The 22205-nt window shown below is 44.9% G+C and overlaps 1 protein-coding gene across 1 annotated transcript in view; it reads left to right on the top strand.

Annotated features, from left to right (window-relative positions):
* frem1a (Fras1 related extracellular matrix 1a) overlaps positions 1-22205 on the top strand; it is a 356873-nt gene that overhangs the window by 66593 nt on the left and 268075 nt on the right. Inside the window, exons 6-8 of the mRNA XM_068030756.1 lie at positions 2000-2323; positions 6011-6119; positions 8608-8739. Of these exons, the coding sequence (XP_067886857.1) occupies positions 2000-2323; positions 6011-6119; positions 8608-8739 (565 nt within the window). The remainder of the gene's footprint in view (positions 1-1999; positions 2324-6010; positions 6120-8607; positions 8740-22205) is intronic.

Below are 22205 nucleotides of genomic sequence, written 5' to 3'. Positions count from 1 at the left end.
CCTCCTCCTTTCTTTCCTTCTGTAGCTTTTCTGAACACCTTGTATCCAGAAATATTTAGTACCTAGCTGTGCCCTTTTTTAAAGCCATGCCGCCGCCGTTATCACCACAACATCTTATTTCCATCTGGCTCTTTGTGCCTGCAGTTCACCAACCTTATTTACCACACTTTGTGTGTTTACATACATGCACAGTAAACCTACTTTAGAACTTATTGTATTACCTCTTAGTTTGACCCCAGCTCATACCTTTCTATCTCTACTGCTGTCTGTTTTTCCCAATCCTTTGTGCACCTTATTTATCCTTTCTTATGCTACATCCTGGCTCCCATCCCCTTCCCAAATTAGTTTACACCCTCCAAAACAGCGCTAGCAAATGCCCCATGAGAACATTGGTCCCGGCTCTGTTTGGGTGCTACCTGTCCAATCTGTATAGCTCCTACCACCCTCAGAACCAATCCCAATGTCCCAGGAATCTAAAGCTTTCCCTCCTGCACCGTCTCTGCAGTCATACATTAATTTCCTATGTCTTCCCATTTCCATGCTCACTAACGTGTGGAACTGGGAGTAATCTGGAGATTGCTTCCTTTGAGTTCCTGCTTGCTAGTCTCTTTCCTAGCTCCCTAAAATTTGCCTACAGGACCACAACATTCTTTCTACCTATGTCGTTGCTACCAACATGGACCACAACTGTTCACCCTCCCACCTAAGAGTGCTCTGCAACCACTCAATGACATCCTTGACCCTGGCACCTGGGAGGCACCATACCATCCTGGAATCATGTCTGCCGCCGCAGAAACACCTGTCACTTCGCCGAGCTATAGAGTGGCCTATCAGTATTGTCTGCCCAATCTTCCTCCTGTCCCCTGTCCAGCTGAGCCACCCATGGCGCCGTGGACTTGACCCTGTATGCCCAGTGGAACCATCACCCTCACCAGTATTCAGAACTGAATTCCAGTTGGAGAGCGAGATGCACTGAGGAAACTCCTGTATTAACTGCCTAGTCCTTCCTGAACCCATTCTCTCTGTGCCCTGCACACCCTTAAGCTGTGAGGTAACCACCTCCAGAAACATGCTGCTAACAAAATTGTCAGTCTTGTGGATTCACTACAGTCACTTCTGCTGCCACTCAAGCTCTAAAACCCAGAGCTTGAGCCTCTCCAGCTGACGAAACTTCCTGCCCATGTGTGTCCTGGAGTTCCCACATGGAGCAGGATGGGAATCCAATGGGACGGAGGTGCCCTGCTCTGCCTCTCTATTGAACTACTAACTGAATTTATGAAAAATAAAACTTAAAGGCTTTGAAAACAAATTTAAGGTTTAAAAGCTTGTTTAATCATTCTAGCTCCTTGTCTTAGCTGCTTGATCCTTACTGCAACATTTACTGTCTATATTAATCTTAGTTCCCTCGGATTCTGCCACTCCATTCTCTTCGCTGTGACTCTGACCTCACTCTCCTGATGCCCTTCCTCCCCCATCGCCACCGAGCTCCAGCTACTCTGCTGCTCCACTCCCCGCACTCCTTCCCTGCAGGCTCTCTGATTTAATAAAATAATCTATCTATTTTCACAGCTCTTGGTTTATTCAACTGCCCTCGCTTCGAGAGACAAAAAAAAACACCGCAATACTCACCAACTAATTATCTACCTGCTGTCCTGTGATGTCTCTCCTTGATTTTTTTTTGTTGCCTCTCCACTATTCCTTGTATCCCCGCCTCTGCAAAGGCAATCTAAATGTAATGTACTTTTTAAAATTAAAAGCATATTACAATCAAGGGCAGATTGTGCCTTTATATGAAAATAACTGCGCAAATCTGGAACTGGGAGTTAAAATTGTGTGACGTATGAGTGACTGTGTAAGAGAATGCAGTGATGGATTAAATGTAACTTCAAAAAAATTAAGATGTGGATCACAATTTGTCTTTACATTTTTATTAAAATCATGAAATGTAGAATTTTGTATGAACAATGTTTTTATAAATTCCTCTGGTTTTCTTTTCCAGACAGAGAATGCCTGGATTCCAGTCAGAATCAGGAATGCTTTTTCCAACCAGCCTCCGAAAGCCAGTTTTATCGCTATGTTCATCCTGGAAGTGGATCAGTTTATTCTGACCCCCATTACCACACGGACCCTTGATGGTGAAGACAGTGAGAGCCCCAAAGCTCAGCTTGTGTTCAATATCACCAAGCCACCTCCACAGGGATTTATTACTCATTTATCCGACCACACCAAATCAATCACATCATTCACCTGGACCGACCTGAATGAGCTGCTGATTGCATTTCAGCCCCCAAACTGCAGTCACACTGAGAGGAGGAACTATGAGGTATATGATGCAATTTAACAACATGGCAAGGAGTTACAGAAGAGATTAAAGGGAGGAAGTAGATTTTTAATAATAACTGCTTACCCCCTTGTGAATCTCGTTTTTTTAATGGCAGATGGGATTTAATAGAGAAGTGTGAGGTGATGCATTTTGGCAATATAGACTTAATGGCACAGTTCTAAAGAGTATGTAGGGACAGAGGGACCTGGGGGTTCATATTTGAAGGAGGCAGGACATATTAACAGAATGGTTAGCACAGCATAGGGGACCTTGGGTTTCATAAATTGAGGTATTGAGTACAAAAGCAAGGAATTATGCTGAAGCTCTGGTTTGTAGAGTATTGCATCCAGTTCTGGTCACCACAGTTTAGGTAGGATGTGAGGGTCCTTGAAAGGGTGCAGAGGAGATTTGCCAGAATGGTTCCAGAGATGAGGGAAGTTAGTCACCAAGTTAGGTTGAAGAAGCTGGGGTTGTTCTCCTTGGAGCAAAGGAGATTGAGGGCAGTAATAAAAGCAAAATACTGTGGATGCTGGAAATCTGAAATAAAAACAGCAAGTGCTTGAAATACACAGCAGGTCTGGCAGCAGCTGTGGAGAGAGAAACAGAGAAACCTTTCATCAGACCCCCCTCATTGCCAATACCAAATGCCTCCTTTCTCATTGGGCCACAAACATACTGATGTAGAAAATTCTCCTCAACACATTTCATCAACTCTTCCCCCTCTTTGTGCTTTAGACTATCACTATCCCGGTCTATGTCAGGATAATTAAAGTCTCTCTTTATAACTACTCTATAATTTTTGTACCTCTCTGTGATTTCCTTGCAAATTTTTTCCTCTATATCTTCCTCACCAGTTGGTGGCATATAGAATAAACACAGTAACTCTATTGTGTCTTAATTCTAACCAACTTAATTCTGTCCTTGACCCCTCGAGGATATCCTCTCTCTCCAGCACTGAAATAGTCTCCTTAATCAACGATGCTACTCCTCTTCCTTTCTTTCCTTTCCTGGGCACCTTATTACTGGAGATGATCTCAAACAAACCTTTTCTGCGTGTCCACCCTAATAAATGCTGACTGGGAAATGAAGAGAAAGGCATCATTAGGTGCCCCCTGACCATAGTTAGGTAGCTGTTCGGTATATAACCACCCAGCTTGGGAATCCCAGGCAACTTAAATGGAGAGGGTGGGAGCGAGACATTATGCTCAGTCTCTACACCATTTCCCTCTTCTTTCTATTTGTTACTCTGTTGTGAGCATTGTTCGCAAGCTCAGCATTTCTTGCCCATCCCGAATTCCCTTGAGAAGGTGAGCCACCTTCTTGAACTACTTGCAGTCTATCTGGGGTAGGTACTCCCACAGTACTGTTAGGAAGGGAGTTCCAGGATTTTGACCCAGCAACAGTGAAGTAACAGCGATATAGTTCCAAGTCAGGATGGTGTGTGACATGAAGGGGAACTTGTAGGCAGCGTTGTTCCCATGTGTCTACTGTCCTTGTCCTACTAGGCACCAGAGGTCACAGGTTTGGAAGGTGCTGTCAAAGGAGCCTCAGCAAGTTGCTGCAGTGCATCTTGTAGATGGCACACACTGCTGCCACTGTGCACTGATAATGGAGGGAGTGAAGTTTAGGTTTGTGGTTGGGGTGCTGATCAAGCGGGCTGCAGTGTCCTGGATGTTTTCGAGCTCCTTGAGTGTTGTTGGAGCTGCACCCTTCCAGACACTTCTGACTTGTGCCTGGTAGGTGGTGGACAGGCTTTGGGGAGTCAGGAGGTGAGTTACTCACCAGAGAATTCCCAGCCTCTGACCTGCTCTTGTAGCCACAGTATTTATGTGGTTGCTCCAGTTCAGTTTCTGGTCAATGATGACCCCCAGGGTGTTGATGGTGCTCTCCTGCACTCCTCATTGAACCAGGGATGATCCCCTGGCTTGATGGTTATGGTAGAGTGAGGGATATGCCAACGCAGGAGGTTACAGAATGTGTTTAGATCAGAAACTGAGTGGTCCCTGGATGCAAAGGAGATACTTACTGTCTTACTGTCATGACTATGGGTGTGAATTCGTGATGGTCCAAGAAACGTTAAATTTATACACTGCAAATAAGTTCCAAACATATTAGAGTAAATTTTGCAAGTGATTCCTACTAACAAAGAGCCTTTGCTGCTGGAATCACATCTCAGGAAGCCACTGCCATTTTCTGCTTTAATTGTATAAATGTACGCAAATTTATATAAAGCGGGTTTTTAAATAGAGTAAGCACAGAGTAAGAGAGAAACAATTTGGCATTTAGGTAATGCTTAGCTTCAATTATGGATGTGATTTGTGCTTTATTTCTTTCCACTGTCTCTCAGGCTTTGGGTGTAGGGAATATTTCTGTCAGGTCTGAACTCATTTTCATTTTTGCCTAGTTTAGAAAATAATCAGTACGTCTAGCTAGTTTTACCTTCCCATAGTGTTATGACCAACAGCTCAAGTCAAAGCCCCCAATCAAAATATACGATTCGGATTGTGGTGGGAGAAACGCACTGTTGATTCAGTCCCGTCCCTCCACAGATCGTCTAACATGTCATTTTAAACCTTCCAAATGAATGAAAGACCCAGCCAAATTGTGCCATGTATTAACCCCTGAATGAGGCTAACCAAACCATGTGGCTTTAGATCAACAAATTAAGTGTTTAATTAGAAAAACTAAGTTCATAAACACTATTGAGATATAAACAACATTTAAAATAGAAAAAATAGTGTCCTTGCAGATTTACGCTCCTGCCGGATGTGGACCAGTCTAAGGTTGCTTGAAGTTCTCACAGCCGTCCGATGGTGAAAAAAGGTTTTTCAACAGTAGAACAGTCCGTAGTCTAGTTCAGCAGTTGAATAGATGCACTTCTTTTCCAGCGATGAATTTCAGCAATTACAGTTCCTTAGATAAAGGAATTTGTTTTTTTTTAAAGAAATTGATCTGGCTTGACATCAGAATTCTGAGAATATAATAAATAGTGTTTAAATAAACTGAGAGAGAGCTCTCTTTTCCTTCAGTATATGCTGGCTGACAGTCTGTGTGTGTATCTGTCAACTATGTCTCAAACGCCAGTTTTTCAGCTAGTTTCAAATGTCAATCGGCAACATTGTATCTCGTGTCCTTTGTCCTGAGTGGCTGTATCCTACGGCAATGAGAATGCAACCTTTGACTCAGTCTTTGGAGCTTGTTGCCTTAAAGCAGTACAGTGGCGCAGTGGTTAGCACTGCAGCCTCACAGCTCCAGCGACCCGGGTTCGATTCTGGGTACTGCCTGTGTGGAGTTTGCAAGTTCTCCCTGTGTCTGTGTGGGTTTCCTCCGGGTGCTCCGGTTTCCTCCCACATGCCAAAGACTTGCTGGTTGATAAGTTAGTTGGCCTTTATAAATTACCCCTAGTATAGGTAGGTGGTAGGGAAATGTAGGGACAGGTGGGGATGTGGTAATAATGTGGAATGAGTGTAAGATTAGTATAAAATGGGTGGTTGATGGTCGGCACAAGCTCGGTGGGCCGAAGGGCCTGTTTCAGTGCTGTATCTCTAAACTAAACTGATCCTTTTCCAGCCTTAGAGGCACGCTGCATTCTTCCCAGAAAAAAAAAACTACAGGATCATAACAATAGTTTCTGATGTTCCTGCCATTTGTAAGGTGGTTTTGATCTCAACTGTATTTCTGTAACAGGTAGAATTTGAAGTTTACGACGTCTACTTCAGGAACAGTGCACCAATCCTGGTGCATATCTCAATAAGGACAGCTGATACCAATGCTCCCAGAGTTTCCTGGAACATGGGTGAGCTTGAATCCGATAAACTGGGTATAAGCGTGGAGAGATTTGCTGAACGAAGGACTTAGTCCATAAAAGATGTGCAAGGGGTGGGAGATCAGGGGTGAACCCTTTTGCTGATCCCTGTTTAATTACAGCAACAGGCACTCTTCCAGCTGGTTTAGAAGTGCTTTCACACAAAATGTGCAAGGGTTTAATTTTAATATATGTTACTGGTTTAAGTGGCCCCTAGTATTATTAGCATTTAGTAGAAGTGTTCACTCTAACCCATAGGCCAGAATTTTATGGCCCTCCCAACAAGCAGGCTGGTGGTGGGGAGGGGCATAAAAATTGAGTGGGAGGTGGGGGAGGGAGGGGGGTGGTACCATTCCTGACGCCTTCCCTCCTCCACTGTAATTTTAAACGGGCTGGCAGTGAGAAACGGACCGCCCGCCCCAGGCCAATCAAGACCCTTAAGTGGCCAATTAACTACCACTTAAGGGCCTCCTCCTGCTGGTATTTTACCCGCGGCGGGTGGGCAGCAAAGATCCCACGCACACCGCCGGGTAAAACCTGATGGCCTACTTGTGGGCTGGGGAGGGTCTGTCCTGATCGGGCACCCTCTGCCCCATGGAGCCCCCTGAAGCTCCAACTGCCCCAACTGTCCCAACGCACAACACTAACCTGCCCCCACCCCCAACTGCCCCCCCCCCACATTGCCTCGCCAGGGCCTGGCCGATTGCCCCCGGCGAAGCCCCAAAAACTTACCATAGTTCCGGGGCCATCCTTCCTCTTGCTTCCGATGTCTGGGTCCCAGCAAAGGCCACTACACCTGATGGCGCTGCTGGGACTAAGAGCTGAAGGCCTGCTGATTGGCCAGCACCTCCATTAGGCGGGACTTCCTGCCTCAAGGATGTGGAAATCCCACCCAAGGCCAATTAAGGGGCTAGGGAGTGAAAAATCCTGGCGTGGCTCCCCAGGCTGCGGAGGAGGCCTCGCAACCAACTTTTCGGCCTCCTGCCCAAGTTAAATTCTGGCCATAGAGTACTTTCAGCTTTTAGTCTGTCCTTCTGTCCATTTATTGCTTTGACTGGGTTCCACATTTACCTGTTGTCAGGCATCTGTTTGAACTGAAATCCCAAATGTAAAGTATTTCTTTCTTAAGATCTGTTTAAGTATTATTAAAGTCAGTTTTTGTTGCCAATTTAAACACTTTTTTTTATTGTGGTTTTATTTTTAGTGTAAAAAGACTGGGAGATCCAAAAATCCAAATAAATTTAAAAAGAATTAGGGAAAAACAGTTTTTACTTTGAACGTCACAAAGGGCTGGAATTTATGCTGGAGGCAGGGCTCCCAGCACTGGGCCGAAAGGGTGGGGGGAGCCCCACCTCTGCCTTTTCATGCCCTACCCATCCCCCTGGAGCGATCCTCCTGTTTTTTTGAATCAGAGTTTCAGGAGGCGGGATCTCCGTCCCTTTAAGATTTAAAAGGGACGAGGATCCCGCCTCCAAGAGCTGCCGGCCAATTAGGTGGCCGGCGGCTCAGCAGTATCGGCAGCATCACCAGGGGCGGTGGCCACTGCCTGTACTGCAGAGACCTTGGACCCAGGACCAGTGCTGGAACCCTGGAGCAGAAGTAGGTGAGGTGGGAGGTCACCAGGGCCAGTCCGGAAGGCCCATCGAGGGGCACTGGGGGTGATGGTTGTGCAGTCCAGGGAAAAGGGGGTCCCTGGTTGGGGGGGGAGGGGGTAAAGTTGTTCTTGTTGGGAGTCCTCCGTGGTCCACAATTCGCCCATGAAGGAGGGACTGCCACCAGGCCCGCAGGGAGGGCGTCTCATTTTAAAGGTGTCCTCCCAGCATGACAGAGGCCACCCCCGCCACCGGTAAGATCCCAGCAGCAGTGAGAAGAGGCCCTTAATTGGCCATTAATAGGCCACTTAAGGGCCCCAATTGGCCTCTGTGTGGGAAGGCCGTCATCGGCCTATCCCACCCCAGGGAAGATTGCTGGGCAGCGTTGAGTCAACTGGTCGTCGGCCCCACTGCCCCCACCACCACCCTTCACAATACTCTGTGCCACCCCTGCCTCCGAACCTGCATCAGTGGCCTCACAAAATCCCAGCCTAAAACTGAAGAAAACGAGTGAAGAGCTTAAAAGAAAGATGCAGCCAAGATAAATAACAAAGCATAATTATATACATTCCCTCTTACTTTTTTTCTCAGTTATTAACTACCCGAGAAAGATATTGCTGCAAATCAGTACAGGTTGATTTGAATGATCCATACCTATTGGAAGTTTTGGTTTCCTTAGTTTCTAACAATTTTGCCCGTTTCTGCTTCTGTATAAAGACTGCACATTCAACGAGGGTTTAATGACCTGAAATTGACAATTGGATTCATATAAAATTGTAAACATTTCACAATCCAGGAAGTCATTTAGCCGTCACTTATGCCAATGATAAAGAGAAGCTAAAGTTCACTTTGTTTTTTTTGTTGGTTTGTTGATTTCCATTCTGTAGGACTTGATCTATTGGAAGGTCAGTCTCGACCTATCACCTGGGAGCAATTTCAGGTAGTGGATAATGATGACCTCACTGCAGTTCGTTTGATTACTGTGGATGGTTTACAACATGGACGACTTACAGTAAGAGGTTAATGTCCATTTAACAAACAGGATGAATTCGAATAATCAAGGCAGCATCATCAGGATCTCAGGCTTAGCATCGTGGCATTTTTCCTGGTCTGAGGAATGATATAGAAATTGTTTAAACCATGAAATATGGCTTGATAGTTCCTGTTGCAAAGTAGAATTTGTCAGAGAGTTAATTCCGAGTATTGCCATGAGGGGATAAAATAACTTGGTGCAGTAAACCTGAGTTACTGACCATGCATGCTAACATGTTGGTCATGGTTTCTCTGCCAAGTGTCAATTAGGGTAAACCTGCCCTCCCTTTCCCATAACACTGCAATATTTTCTCTTCAGGTGCTTATAATAAGAACTAGGAGCAGGAGTAGGCAATTCAGCCCCTCAAGCATGCTCCGCCATTCAATACGATCATGGCTGATCTCATCTCGGCCTCAACTCCGCTTTCCTGCCCGTTCTCCATAACCCTTAGAAAAATTCACCATCTGCTGTGGTGGGATAATACACTCAATGTCCAATAAATTCCATCTTCAGTGTAATGAAGTTGAGATATCAGGCAATGGAAACAGATTGTTCCATTCCAGAAAGCCATTTGGAGAAGGATGATACTGGTGCCAATCTTAACTCAGTCTTATATTTATTTGCAGAGTGAAACATTACAAGCATATACCTCCTAATTCAATAATACACTGTTTTAGTGTCTATATATGCTTAAGTAAAACCTCAATTAATGCCTTCCACCTGCATATAATTAAACACAATTGATATAAAATTAACACAGATATCAATAACTAAATGCTAACACTTCATATGAAAGGCGTGCATGTGGTTAATTTTCTGGAGCTGCAAAATGTGATATGAAGAGAACACTGGAGATGAAACTCTAAGAAAGGGTATTTAAGTAAATTCCAAGATTTTCCTTCCTCTCCTGAAGGCAGTGTCTAACCTTGAGGTAGTGGGCACCCTCCAGAAACTTGCACAAATGGCCATTCTTCCTGCGTAAACTAGACTATTTCACCATGGTGGACCTCACAGCTGAGTCAGTTCGTACCCAAGAGTAGATTTAGTTGCTTTTTGTTCACTTTATGTAGTCCAGATGCTTTAAACACCTTGCCACAGACCAGAGGTTGAGTCTGGGATGTTCCTGGTTTGTATTACTTGGTTCCACCCCATTTAGTGCACTCATTGGCTGAACCATTAGTGAGCCAAATCTAGGTTGATTATCTGATAGATGAGAGAAATTAAAGGGTGAGATGCAGAACTAATTATTTTTAAGAACTCTAATTGCAGTTTTCAACTGTTAAGTTGTATTTTTTGATGTCTTTTTAAAATTCATTCTGAAGTTGCAAGCGCCACGGCACATATTGTACTAGTTGGCTGGTAGGAATATTATGTAAATGTTGCCATTCATGCAAATTAAAAATTAACATCAACTCTGAATTTGAGGATACTTGCTGAACATGTGTTCCAATCATTATTATTATTTTTTTTTCTTTGGCCTCCTTATCTCGAGAGACAATGGGTAAGCGCCTGGAGGTGGTCAGTGGTGTGTGGAGCAGAGCCTGGAGTGGCTATAAAGGCCAATTCTAGAGTGACAGACTCTTCCACAGGTGCTGCAGAAAAAATTGTTTGTCGGGGCTGTTACACAGTTGGCTCTCCCCTTGCGCTTCTGTCTTTTATTCCTGCCAACTGCTAAGTCTCTTCGACTAGCCACACTTTAGCCCCGCCTTTATGGCTGTCCGCCAGCTCTGGCAAACGCTGGCAACTGACTCCCATGACTTGTGATCAATGTCACACGATTTCATGTCGCTTTTGCAGACGTCTTTAAAGCTGAGACATGGATGGCCGATGGGTCTGATACCAGTGGCGAGCTCGCTGTACAATGTGTCTTTGGGGATCCTGCCATCTTAAATCCAGTCAATAAAAGCATAGTTTGGTGATGCATTCGAATCATAGAATGATTACAGCACAATGGGAGGCCATTCATCCCGTCCTGTCCATGCTGGCTCTCTGCAACAGCAACTCAGCTAGTCTCACTCCCCGCCCTGCAAATTCTTTCTCTTCAGTTGCTTATTCAATTCCCTTTTGAAAGGCCTGATTGAATCTGTCTCCACCAGATTCTCAGGCAATGCATTCCAGATCCTAACTACACGCTACATGAAAAAGTTTTTTCCTCATGTTACTGTTGGTTCTTTTGCCAATCACCATAAATTGGTGCCCTCTGGTTCTCAAAGCTTCTGCCAATGGGAACAGTTTCTCCCTATCTGCTCTGTCGAGACCCATCATGATTTCGAACGCTTCTATCAAATCTCCTCTTAATCTTCTCTTAATCTATCCCTGCAACTAAAGTCTGTCATCATGGAACCATCCTTGTAAATCTGCTTCTCCCTCTCTAAAGCATTCACATCCTTCCTAAAGTAGCATGCCCAGAACTGAACACAATGCTCCAGTTGAGGCTGAACCAGAGTTTTATAAAGGTTCATCATAACTTCTTTGTTTTTGTACGCTATGCCTCTATTTATAAAGCCCAGGATTCCGTGTGCCTTTTTAACTACTTTCTCAAACTGCCCTGCCACCTTCAACAATTTGAGTACATATACCTCCAGGGCTCTCTGATCCTGCACCCCTTTTAGAATTGTATCCTTTATTTTATATTGCCTCTCCTCATTCTTCCTACTAAAATGTACCACTTCACACTGCTCTGCATTAAATTTTGTCTGCCACGTATCTGCCCATTCCACTGGCCTGTTTTTGTTCTCTTGTTACTATCTTCCTTTGAGTTCACAATAGTTCCAAGTTTTGTATCCATGTGAAAATGTTGAATTTTTGACCTGCACATCCAAATCTAGGTCATTAATATATATTAAGAAACACAATGGTTCTAGAATTGACCCTTGGGAAACTCCACTGTATACTTTTCCCCCAGGCTGAGAAACAACCATTCACCACTTCTCTGTTTCTTGTCACTCAGTCAACATCGTATCCAAGCTGCCACTTTCCCATTTATTCCATGGGCTTCAACTTTGCTGGCAAGTTAATTATGTAGCACTTTATCAAACACCTTTGGAAATCCATATACTCCATATCAACCGTATTATCCTCATCAACCATGTATGTTACCTCATCAAAAACTCAATCACATTAATTAAACATGATTTGCCTTTAACAAATCCATTCTGGCCTTTCCTAATTAATCTGCATTTGTCCAAGTGACTGTTAAATTTGTCCTGGAGAATTGTCTGTAAAAGCTTTACCATCACCAATGTTAAACTGACTGGCCTGTAATTTCTGAGCTTATCCTTACACCCCTATATCTATGGAGAATCGGAAGATTATGGCCAGTACCTCTGGATTTCCTCTCTTATTTGCCTCAAAATCCTCAGATGCATCCCATCCAGTCCTCGTGACTTGTCAACTTTAAGTGCAACAAACCTTTCCAATATAATAAAAGCAAAATACTGCAGATGCTGGAAATCTGAAACAAAAACAAGAAATGCTGGAAATACTCGGCAGGTCTGGCAGCATCTGTGGAGAGAGAAGCAGAGTTAACGTTTCAGGTCAGTGACCCTTCATCTGAACTGGTAAAGGTTAAAAATGCAATAGGTTTTAAGCAAATAATGCGGGGTGGGGCAAGTGATAACAAAAGTAAAGGTTTTGCTAGGACAGAGTCACAGAGAATAACTGACCAAAAGGTCATGGAGCAAAGGCAAACGGTATATTAATGGTGTGGTGAAAGACAAAGCATTAGTACAGAGAGGGTGTTAATTGACTGTAAAATGAACAGCCTGGCCCCAAGCACAAACATTAAAAAAAAGTGTGTACAAAGAACAAAGAACAGTACAGCACAGGAACAGGCCATTCGGCCCTCCAAGCCTGCGCCGATCTTGATGCCTGCCGAAACTAAAACCTTCTGAACTTCCGGGGTCCGTATCCCTCTATTCCCATCCTATTCATGTATTTGTCAAGATGCCTCTTAAATGTCGCTATCGTACCTGCTTCCACCACCTCCCCTGGCAGCAAGTTCCAGGCACTCACCACCCTCTGTGTAAAGAACTTGCCTCGCACATCCCCTCTAAACTTTGCCCCCTCGCACCTCAAACCTATGTCCCCTAGTAACTGACTCTTCCACCCTGGGAAAAAGCTTCTGACTATCCACTCTGTCCATGCCGCTTATAACTTTGTAAACCTCTATCATGTCGCCCCTCCACCTCCGTCGTTCCAGTGAAAACAATCCGAGTTTATCCAACCTCTGTGTAGGCACAGTAGAAACAAACTAAACAAACAAAATAAAATAACAGATAAAAAAGAAAAAAGAACTAAAAATAAAAGGGGGGACCCATCATGCTCTGAAATTATTGAACTCAATGTTCAGTCCGGCAGGCTGTAGTGTGCCTAATCAGTAAATGAGATGCTGATCCTCGAGCTTGCGTTGATGTTCACTGGAACACTGCAGCAATCCCAGGACAGAGATGTGAGCATGAGAGCAGGGGGGAGTGTTGAAATGGCAAGCAACCGGAAGCTCAGGGTCCTGCTTTTGGACTGAGTGGAGGTGTTCCGCAAAGCGGTCACCCAGTCTGCGTTTGGTCTCCCCAATGTAGAGGAGACCACATTGTGAGCAGCGAATACAGTATACTACATTGAAAGAAGTACAAGTAAATCACTGCTTCACCTGAAAGGAGTGTCTGGGGCCTTGGATAGTGAGGAGAGAGGAGGTAAATGGGCAGGTATTGCACCTCCTGCGATTGCAGGGGAAGGTGCCGTGGGAAGGGGACAAGGTGGTGGGGGATAATGGAGGAGTGGACGAGGGTGTCACGGAGGAAATGATCCCTTCGGAATGCTGATAGGGAAAGGGAAGGGAAGATGCGTTTGGTAGTGGCATCACGCTGGATGTGGCAGAAATGGCGGAGGATGATCCTCTGGATGTGGAGGTTGGTGGGGTGGAAAGTGAGGACAAGGAGAACACTGTCGTGGTTCTGGGAGGGAGGGGAAGGGGTGAGGGTACAGGTGCGGGAAATGGGATGGACACGGTTGAGGGCCCTGTCAACCACAATGAGGCGGGGGGGGAATCCTCGTTTGAGGAAAAAGGAACACATATCAGAAGCACTGTTGTGGAAGGTAGCATCATCAGAGCAGATGCATCGGAGACGGAGAAACTGGGAGAATGGAATGGAGTCCTTACAGGAGGCAGGGTGTGAAAAAGTGTAGTCAAGGTAGCTGTGGGAGTCAGTGGCCAGTTTCATGGCGCTAACCGCCTCCTCTTCACTATGGATGTCCAATCTCTCTACACCTCCATCCCCCACCAGGACGGTTTGAAGGCTCTCTGCTTCTTCCTTGAACAGAGGCCCAACCAGTCCCCATCCACCACCACCCTCCTCCGCCTGGCTGAACTTGTTCTCACATTGAACAACTTCTCCTTCAACTCCACTCACTTCCTTCAAGTAAAAGATGTTGCTATGGGTACCACATGGGTCCTAGTTATGCCTGTCTTTTTGTGGGATATATCGAATATTCCTTGTTCCAGTCCTACTCAGGCCCCCTCCCCCAACTTTTTTTCCGGTATATTGATGACTGTGTCAGTGCTGTTTCCTGCTCCCGCCCCAAACTGGAAAACTTTTATCAACTTTGCTTCTAATTTCTATCCTTCTCTCACCTTTACATGGTCCATTTCCGACAATTCCCTTCCCTTCCTCGACTTCTCTGTCTCCATCTCTGGGGATAGGCTGTCTACTAATATCCATTATAAACCCACCGACTCCCACAGCTACCTCGACTACACTTCTTCACACCCTGTCAGCATTCCAAAAGGATTGTTCCCTCCGTGACACCCTCGTCTGCTCATCCATTACCCCCACCACCTCGTCCCCTTCCCACGGCACCTTCCCCTGCAATCGCAGGAGGTGTAATACCTGCCCATTTATCTTTTCACTTTCCAAGGCCCCAAACACTCCATTCAGGTGAAGCAGCGATTTAATTGTACTTATTTCAATGTAGTATACTGTATTCACTGCTCACAATGTGATCTCCTCTACACTGGGGAGACCAACCGCAGATTGGGTGACCGCTTTGCATAACACCTTTGCTCAGTCCGCAAGCAGGACCCTGAGCTTCCGATTGCTTGCCATTTCCACACTCCCCCCTGCTCTCATGCTCACATTTCTGTCCTGGGATTTTTGCTGTGCTCCAGCGAACATCAAGACAAGCTCGAGGAACAGCATCTTATTTACCAATTAGGCACACTACAGCCTGCTGGACTGAACATTGAGTTCAATCATTTATTTATTTATTTTTAGATATAGCACTGAAACAGGCCCTTCGGCCCACCGAGTCTGTGCCGACCATCAACCACCCATTTATACTAATCCTACACTAATCCCATATTCCTACCGCAAGCTCACCTGTCCCTATATTCTCCTACCACCTACCGATACTAGGGGCAATTTATAATGGCCAGTTTACCTATCAACCTGCAAGTCTTTTGGTGGTGGGAGGAAACCGGAGTACCCGGCAAAAACCCACACAGACACAGGAAGAACTTGCAAACTCCACACAGGCAGTACCCAGAATTGAACCCGGGTCGCTGGAGCTGTGAGACTGCGGTGCTAACCACTGTACTTTCAGAGCATGACAGGCACCCCCCCTTTTTATTTTTAGTTCTTTTTTCCTTTTTCTTTTTTATCTGTTATTTTATTTTAGTTTGCTCAGTTCATTTCTACTGTGCCTACTCACTGCTTTTTTTAATGTTTATGCTTGGAGCCAGGGCTGTTCATTTTACAGTCAATTACCACCCTCTCAGTACTAATGCTTTGTCTTTCAGCACACAATTAACACATCCTTTGCCTTTGCTCCATGACCTTCTGGTCAGTTATTCTCTGTGACCTTGTCCTATCAACACCTCTTTTGTTATCTCTTGCCCCACCCCCACTTTACTTGCTTAAAATCTTTTACATTTCTAATATTTGTTAGTTCTGAAGAAGGGTCACTGACCTGAAACGTTAACTCTGCTTCTGTCTCCAGAGATGCTGAGTATTTCCGGCATTTCTTGTTTTTATAAACCCTTCCAATACCTCCTCTTTATCAATTTTTAGCCTATCCAGTGTCTCACCTACCTTCTCTTTCACTATGACTTAGGCAGAACTTTCTTCTGGGTAAGGACAGACACAAAGTACTCATTTAGTACCTCAGCCATGCCCTCTGCCTCCCTTGTTCAAAAAAGGGTGTCAGGGCAAGCCCTGCAACTGCAAGCAAGTCAGTTTAACTTCGGTAGTAGGTAAGCTTCTAGAAACGATAATTCAGGACAAAACTGTCACTTGGACAAATTTGGATTAATTAAGGAAAGCCAACACAGATTTATTAGGGGCAAATCATGTTTTATAAACTTCCTTGAGTTTTTTGATGAGGTAACGGAGAGAGTTGATGAGGGTAAATAGCAACAATGTCATGGTAAACACTTTCATTACAGCAAACAAACTAGGCATTTGTTCGAAAATTTGCAGCCCCTACTTGCTCCGAAGCAGAGCTTTGTGAAAAAGATTAGTCCAGGCGACGTTTAACTCATAACCGAGGACTTCCTTCTGTATGATTCTGAGAAAATGATACAGAAATCACAACAATACCGAAGTAAAATTTCACCAAAAACAGGAAAGTTTCAGTTTTCCTCATGTTGTATACATGGATTTCCAAAAGGCATATGGCAAAGTGTCACATAACAGGCTTGTCAGCAAAGTTAGAGCCCATGGAATGAACAGGACAGTAGCAGCAAAGGTACAAAATTGTCTGAGTGACAGGAAGCAGAGCAGTTGTGAACAGTTGTTTTTCAGACTGGAGGAAGTGATATAGTGGGGTTCCCCAGGGGCTGGTCTTGGGACCCCTGCTTTCTTGATATATATTAATGACCTAGACTTGGGTGAGCAAGGCACAATTTCAAAATTTGCAGATGACGCAACCCATGTCACGTATTGTGAAGAGGATACTGATAAACTAAAAGAGGACATAGACAGGCTGGTGGAATGGGTGGATAAGAGGCAAATAAAATTTAATGCAGAAAAGTGTGAAGTGATGCATTTTGATAGGAAGAACGAGGAGAGGCAATATAAAATAAAGGGTACAATTCTAAAGTGGGTGCAGGTGCAGAGGGACCTGGGGTATATGTGCACAAATCATTGAAGGTTGCAGGGCAGGTTGAGAAAGCAGTTAATAAAGCATACAGGATTCTGGGCATAGAGTACAAAAACAAGGAAGTTATAATTAACCTGTATAAAACAGTGGTCCAGCCTTAACTGGAGTATTGTGTCCAGTTCTGGGCACCGCACTTTCGAAAGGATGTGAAGGCCTGAGAGAGGGTGCAGAAAAGAGTCACGAAAATTTATTCCAGGTATGAGGGGCTTCAGTTACGTGGATATGTTGGAGAAGTTGGGTCTATTCTCCTTGGAGAAGATTTGATAGAGAAGTTCAAAATCATGGGTTCTGGACAGAATTATAATGAGAAACTATGCCTGTTGGCTGAAAGATCCAGAACCAGAGGACACCAATTTAAGGTGATTGGCAAAAGAAGCAACAGTGACATGAGGAAAACTTCTTTATGCAGTGAGTGGTTAGGATCTGGAATGCACTGCCTGAGGGTGCGCTGGAGGCAAATTTAATGGGGCCTTCAGAAGAGAACTGGATAATTATCTGAAGAGAAACGATTTGCAGGGCCCCAGGAAAAAGGCGGGGGATGGGACTTGGTGAGTTGTTCTTGCAGAGAGCCAGCATGGTCATGATGGGCTGAATGGCCTCCTTCTGTGCCACAACCATTCTATGATTCTATGTGTAGATTCCCTTTGTGGTCCAGAATTAGTCTCACCTCTCCTGTTACTGGCCTTTTACTGTTTATATGCTTATACTTTTGAATTCCCTTGTATGAGAGCTACCAGTCTCTTCTCATATTCACTCTTTGACTCTGTTTTTCACTTCCCCTCTGACCTTTCTATATTCAGCCTGGTTTGTATTATCAAACTGACATCTGTCATATGCCCCTTTTTTTGCTTCACCTTACTCTCTATCTATTTCATCTTCCAGGGAGCTCTAGCTTTGTTTGACCCAGCTTTCTCCCTTGTGGGAATGTACCTCGACTACACCCAAACCATCTCCTCTTTGAAGACAGTCCATTGTTCAGTTTCAGTTTTGCCTGCCAATCTATGATTCCAATTCACCTGGGACAGATCCATTCTCATTCCACTGAAATTGGCCCTCCTCCAATCTAGTATTGTTACATTAGATTGCTCCTTGTCCTTTTCCATGGTTAACATAAACTTTATGATACTCTGATCAGTATCCCCTAAAATACCCTGATACAAGTGGCAGATGGAATTTAATACATAGAAGTGTGAGGTGATGCATTTTATCTACTGAACAGGTCTCATTCCCAGAACCAGATCCAGCAATGGCTCCTTTCTCATGGGTTGAAAACATACTGATTGAGAAAATTCTCGAACACATTTCAGAAACTCTTCTCCCTCTTTGCCTTTCAGACTGTTAATATGCCAAGATACATTAGGATAATTGAAGCCCACCCCCTCCCCCCAACATTATCATGGCTCAGTGTTTTTGCACCTATCTGCAATTTCACTGGAAATTCTCCCCTCACATCTTACCCAATAGTTGGTGTCCTATTGAATGCACCCAGTCGTGGAATGGTACCTCAATTGTGTCTTAATTCTAACCAAATAAATTCTGTCCTTAACCCCGCCAGGACATCCTACCTCTCCAACACTGTAATATTCTCCTCAATCAATACTGCCACACATCCTCCTTTCTTTCCTTCCCTAGTCCTTCTCTTTATTATGCCAGGTCTCCGTATTGCCACATCATATTTCCATGTCACTATTTGAGTCTGCAGTTCACCAATCTTATTTACCACGCATTGTGCATTTACATAGATGCAATGTAAACCTAATTTAGACCTTATTGCATTACCTATTAGTCTATTCCCACCTAATACCTTACTAATTCTTTGCTCTAGTGCAATATGCTTCTCCTAATCCTTTGTGCACCTTGTTTCTTTCATTCGCTCCTGGGATGTGGGCATCATTGGCCAGGCCAGCATTTATTGCCCATCCCCAAATACCCTTGAGAAGGTAGTGGTGGGCTGCCTTCTAGAACTACTGCAGTTCATATGGGGTTGGTACACCGACAGTGTTGTTACAAAGGGAGTTCCAGAATTTTGACCTAATGACAGTGAAGGCATGGCGATATAGTTCCAAGTTAGGATGGTGTGTGACTTGGAGGGGAACTTGCAGGCAGTGGTGTTCCAATGCATCTGCTGCCCTTGTCCTTCTAGGTAGTAGAGGTTGTGAGTTTGGAAGGTGCTGTCTAAGGAGCTTTGGTGCATTGCTGTAGTGCATCTTATAGATGGTACACACTGCTGCCACTGTGCGTGGGTGGTGGAGGGAGTGAATGTTTATGGATGGGGTGCCAAATAAGGAGGCTGCTTTGTCCTGGACGATGTTGAATTTCTTGACTGTTGTTGGAGCTGCACCCATCCAGGCAAGTGGAGAGTATTCCATCACACTCCTGACTTGTGCCTTGTCGATGGTGGGCAGGTTTTGGGGAGTCAGGAGGTGAATTACTTGCCACAGGATTCCTAGCTTCTGACCTGCTCTTGTAGCCATGGTATTTATATGGCTACTCCAGTTCAGTTTCTGGTCAATGGTAGCCCCCAGGATGTTGATAGTGGGGGATTCAGCAATGGTAATGCCATTGAACATCAATGGTAGATGGTTAGATTCTCTCTTGTTGGAGATGCTCATTGCCTATTACTAGTGTGGTGCAAATGTTCCTTGCCACTTATCAGCCCAAGCCTGGATATTGTCCATGTCTTGCTGCATTTCTACACGGACTGCTTCAGTATCTGAGGAGTCGCGCATGGTGCTGAACATTGTGCAATCATCAGTGAACAACCCCACTTCTGACCTTATGATTGAAGGAAGGTCACTGATGAAGCAACTGAAGATGGTTGGGCCTTGGACACTACCCTGAGGAACTCCTGCAATGATGTTCTGGAACTGAGATGATTGACTTCCAATAACCACAACCATCTTCCTTTGCACTAGGTATGACTCCAACCAGCAGAGAGTTTTCCCCCTGATTCCCATTGACTCCAGTTTTGCTAGGGCTCCTTGATGCCATACGCGGTCAAACGCTGCCTTGACATCACTTCACCTCGAGTTCAGCTCTTTTCTCCATGTTTGAACCAAGGCTGTATTGAGGTCAGGAGCTGAGTGGCCCTGGCAGAACCCAAACTGAGCATCAGTGAGCAGCTTATTGCTAAGCAAGTGCTACTTGATAGCTCTGTCGACAACACCTTCCATCACTTTACTGATGATTGAGAGTAGACTGATGGGGCACTAATCGGCCGGATTGGACTTGTCCTGCTTTTTGTGTACATGACATACCTGGGCAATTTTCCACATTGCTGGGTAGGTGCCAGTGTTGTAGCTGTACTGGAACAGCTTGGCTAGGGGCATGGCGAGTTCTGGAGCACAGGTCTTCAGTATTATTGCCGGAATGTTGTCAGGGCCCATAGCTTTTGCAGAATTCAGTGCCTTTAGTTGTTCCTTAATATCACACAGAGTGAATCGAATTGGCTGAAGTCTGGCATCTGTGATGCTGGGGACTTCAGGAGGGGGCCGAGCTGGATCATCAACTTGGCACTTCTGGCTGAAAATTGTTGCAAATGCTTCAGCCTTTTCTTTCGCACTGATGTGCTGGGCTCCCCCATCACTGAAGGTGGGGATATTTGTGGAGCCACCTCCTCCAGTTAGTTGTTTAATTGTCCACCACCATTCACGGCTGGATGTGGCAGGACTGCAGAGATTAGATCGGATCCATTGGTTATAGGATTGCTTAGCTCTGTCTATCGCATGCTGCTTACTGCTGCATGCGAGTAGTCCTGGGTTGTAGCTTCACCAGGTTGACACCTCATTTTGAGGTATGCCTGGTGCTGCTCCTGGCATGCCCTCCTGCACTCTTCATTGAACCAGGGTTGGTCTCCTGGCTTGATGGTAATGGTAGAGTGGGGGATATGCCGGGCCATGAGGTTACAGATTGTGGTTGAGTACAATTCTGCTGCTGCTGATGGCCCACAGCGCCTCATGGATGTCCAGTTTTGCATTGCTAGATCTGTTCGAAATCTATCCCATTTAGCACGGTGATAGTGCCACACTACACGATGGAGGGTATCCTCAATGTGAAACATAGAACATAGAAACATGGAAAAATAGGAGCAGGAGTAGGCCATTCAGCCCTTCAAGCCTGCTCCGCCATTCAATACGATCATGGATGATCATCCAAACTCAGTACCCTGTTCCCGCTTTCTCCCCATATCCCTTGATCCCTTTAGCCCTAAGAACTAAAATCTAATTCTTTCTTGAATATATTCAATGATTTGGCCTCAACTGCTTTCCGTGGTAGAGAATTCCACAGGTTCACCACTCTCTGGGTGAAGAAATCTCTCCTCATCTCAGTCCTAAATGGCTTACCCCTTATCCTTAGACTGTGACTCCTGGTCCAGAACTCCCCCACCATCATGTACGTTCTTCCTGCATCTAGTCTGTCCAGTCCTGTTAGAATTTTTTAGGTTTCTGTGAGATCCCCTCTCATTCTACTAAACTCTAGAGAATACAAGCCTAATCGACCCAATTTCTCTTCATACGTTAGTCCTGCCATCCCAGGAATCAGTCTGGTGAACCTTCGCTGCACTCCCTCCATAGCAAGAACATCCTCCCTCAGATAAGGAGACCAAAACTGTACACAATACTCCAGATGTGGTTTCACCAAGGCCTTGTATGATTGCAGCAAGACATCCTTGCTCCTGTACTCGAATCCTTTCGCTGTGAAGGCCAAGAATCCATTTGCCTTCTTAACTGCCTGCTGCACCTACATGATAACTTTCAGCGACTGGTGCACAAGGACATCCAGGTCTCGCTGCACCTCCCCCTTTCCCAATCTATCACCATTCCGATAATAATCTGTCTTCCTGTTTTTGCCACCAAAGTGAAGTCGGGACTTTGTCTCCACAAGGACTGTGTGGTGGTCACTCCTACCAATACTTCCATGGACAGATGCATCTGCGGCAGGCAGATTGGTGAGGATTTCAACTACCCTAATATTAACTGCAATAAAAACAGTGTGAAGGGTACAAAATTCTTGAACTACATTCAAGAAAGTTTTTTTAGCCCGCACATAACAAGCCCAATGAGAAGGAGCGTAATTCTAGATTTAGTCTTTGGTAATGAAGCTGAGCAAGTGGATGAATTAACAGTGGGTGACCATTTTGGAGATAGTGACCATAATACAGTCAGTTTTAGCATAATCATGGAAAAGGACAAGGATAAAACAGGAGTAAAAGTTCTAAATTGGGGGAAGGCAAATTTAACGAAGCTGAGAGGTGACCTGGCAAAAGTGGACTGGATACAGCTACTTGAAGGAAAATCA

Source organism: Heterodontus francisci, chromosome 4 (assembly GCF_036365525.1).
Source record: "Heterodontus francisci isolate sHetFra1 chromosome 4, sHetFra1.hap1, whole genome shotgun sequence".
In the NCBI taxonomy this organism is placed as follows: Eukaryota; Metazoa; Chordata; class Chondrichthyes; order Heterodontiformes; family Heterodontidae; genus Heterodontus; species Heterodontus francisci.
Note: the sequence above shows the minus strand (reverse complement) of the source record. Positions and strands in the feature narration are given on the sequence as shown.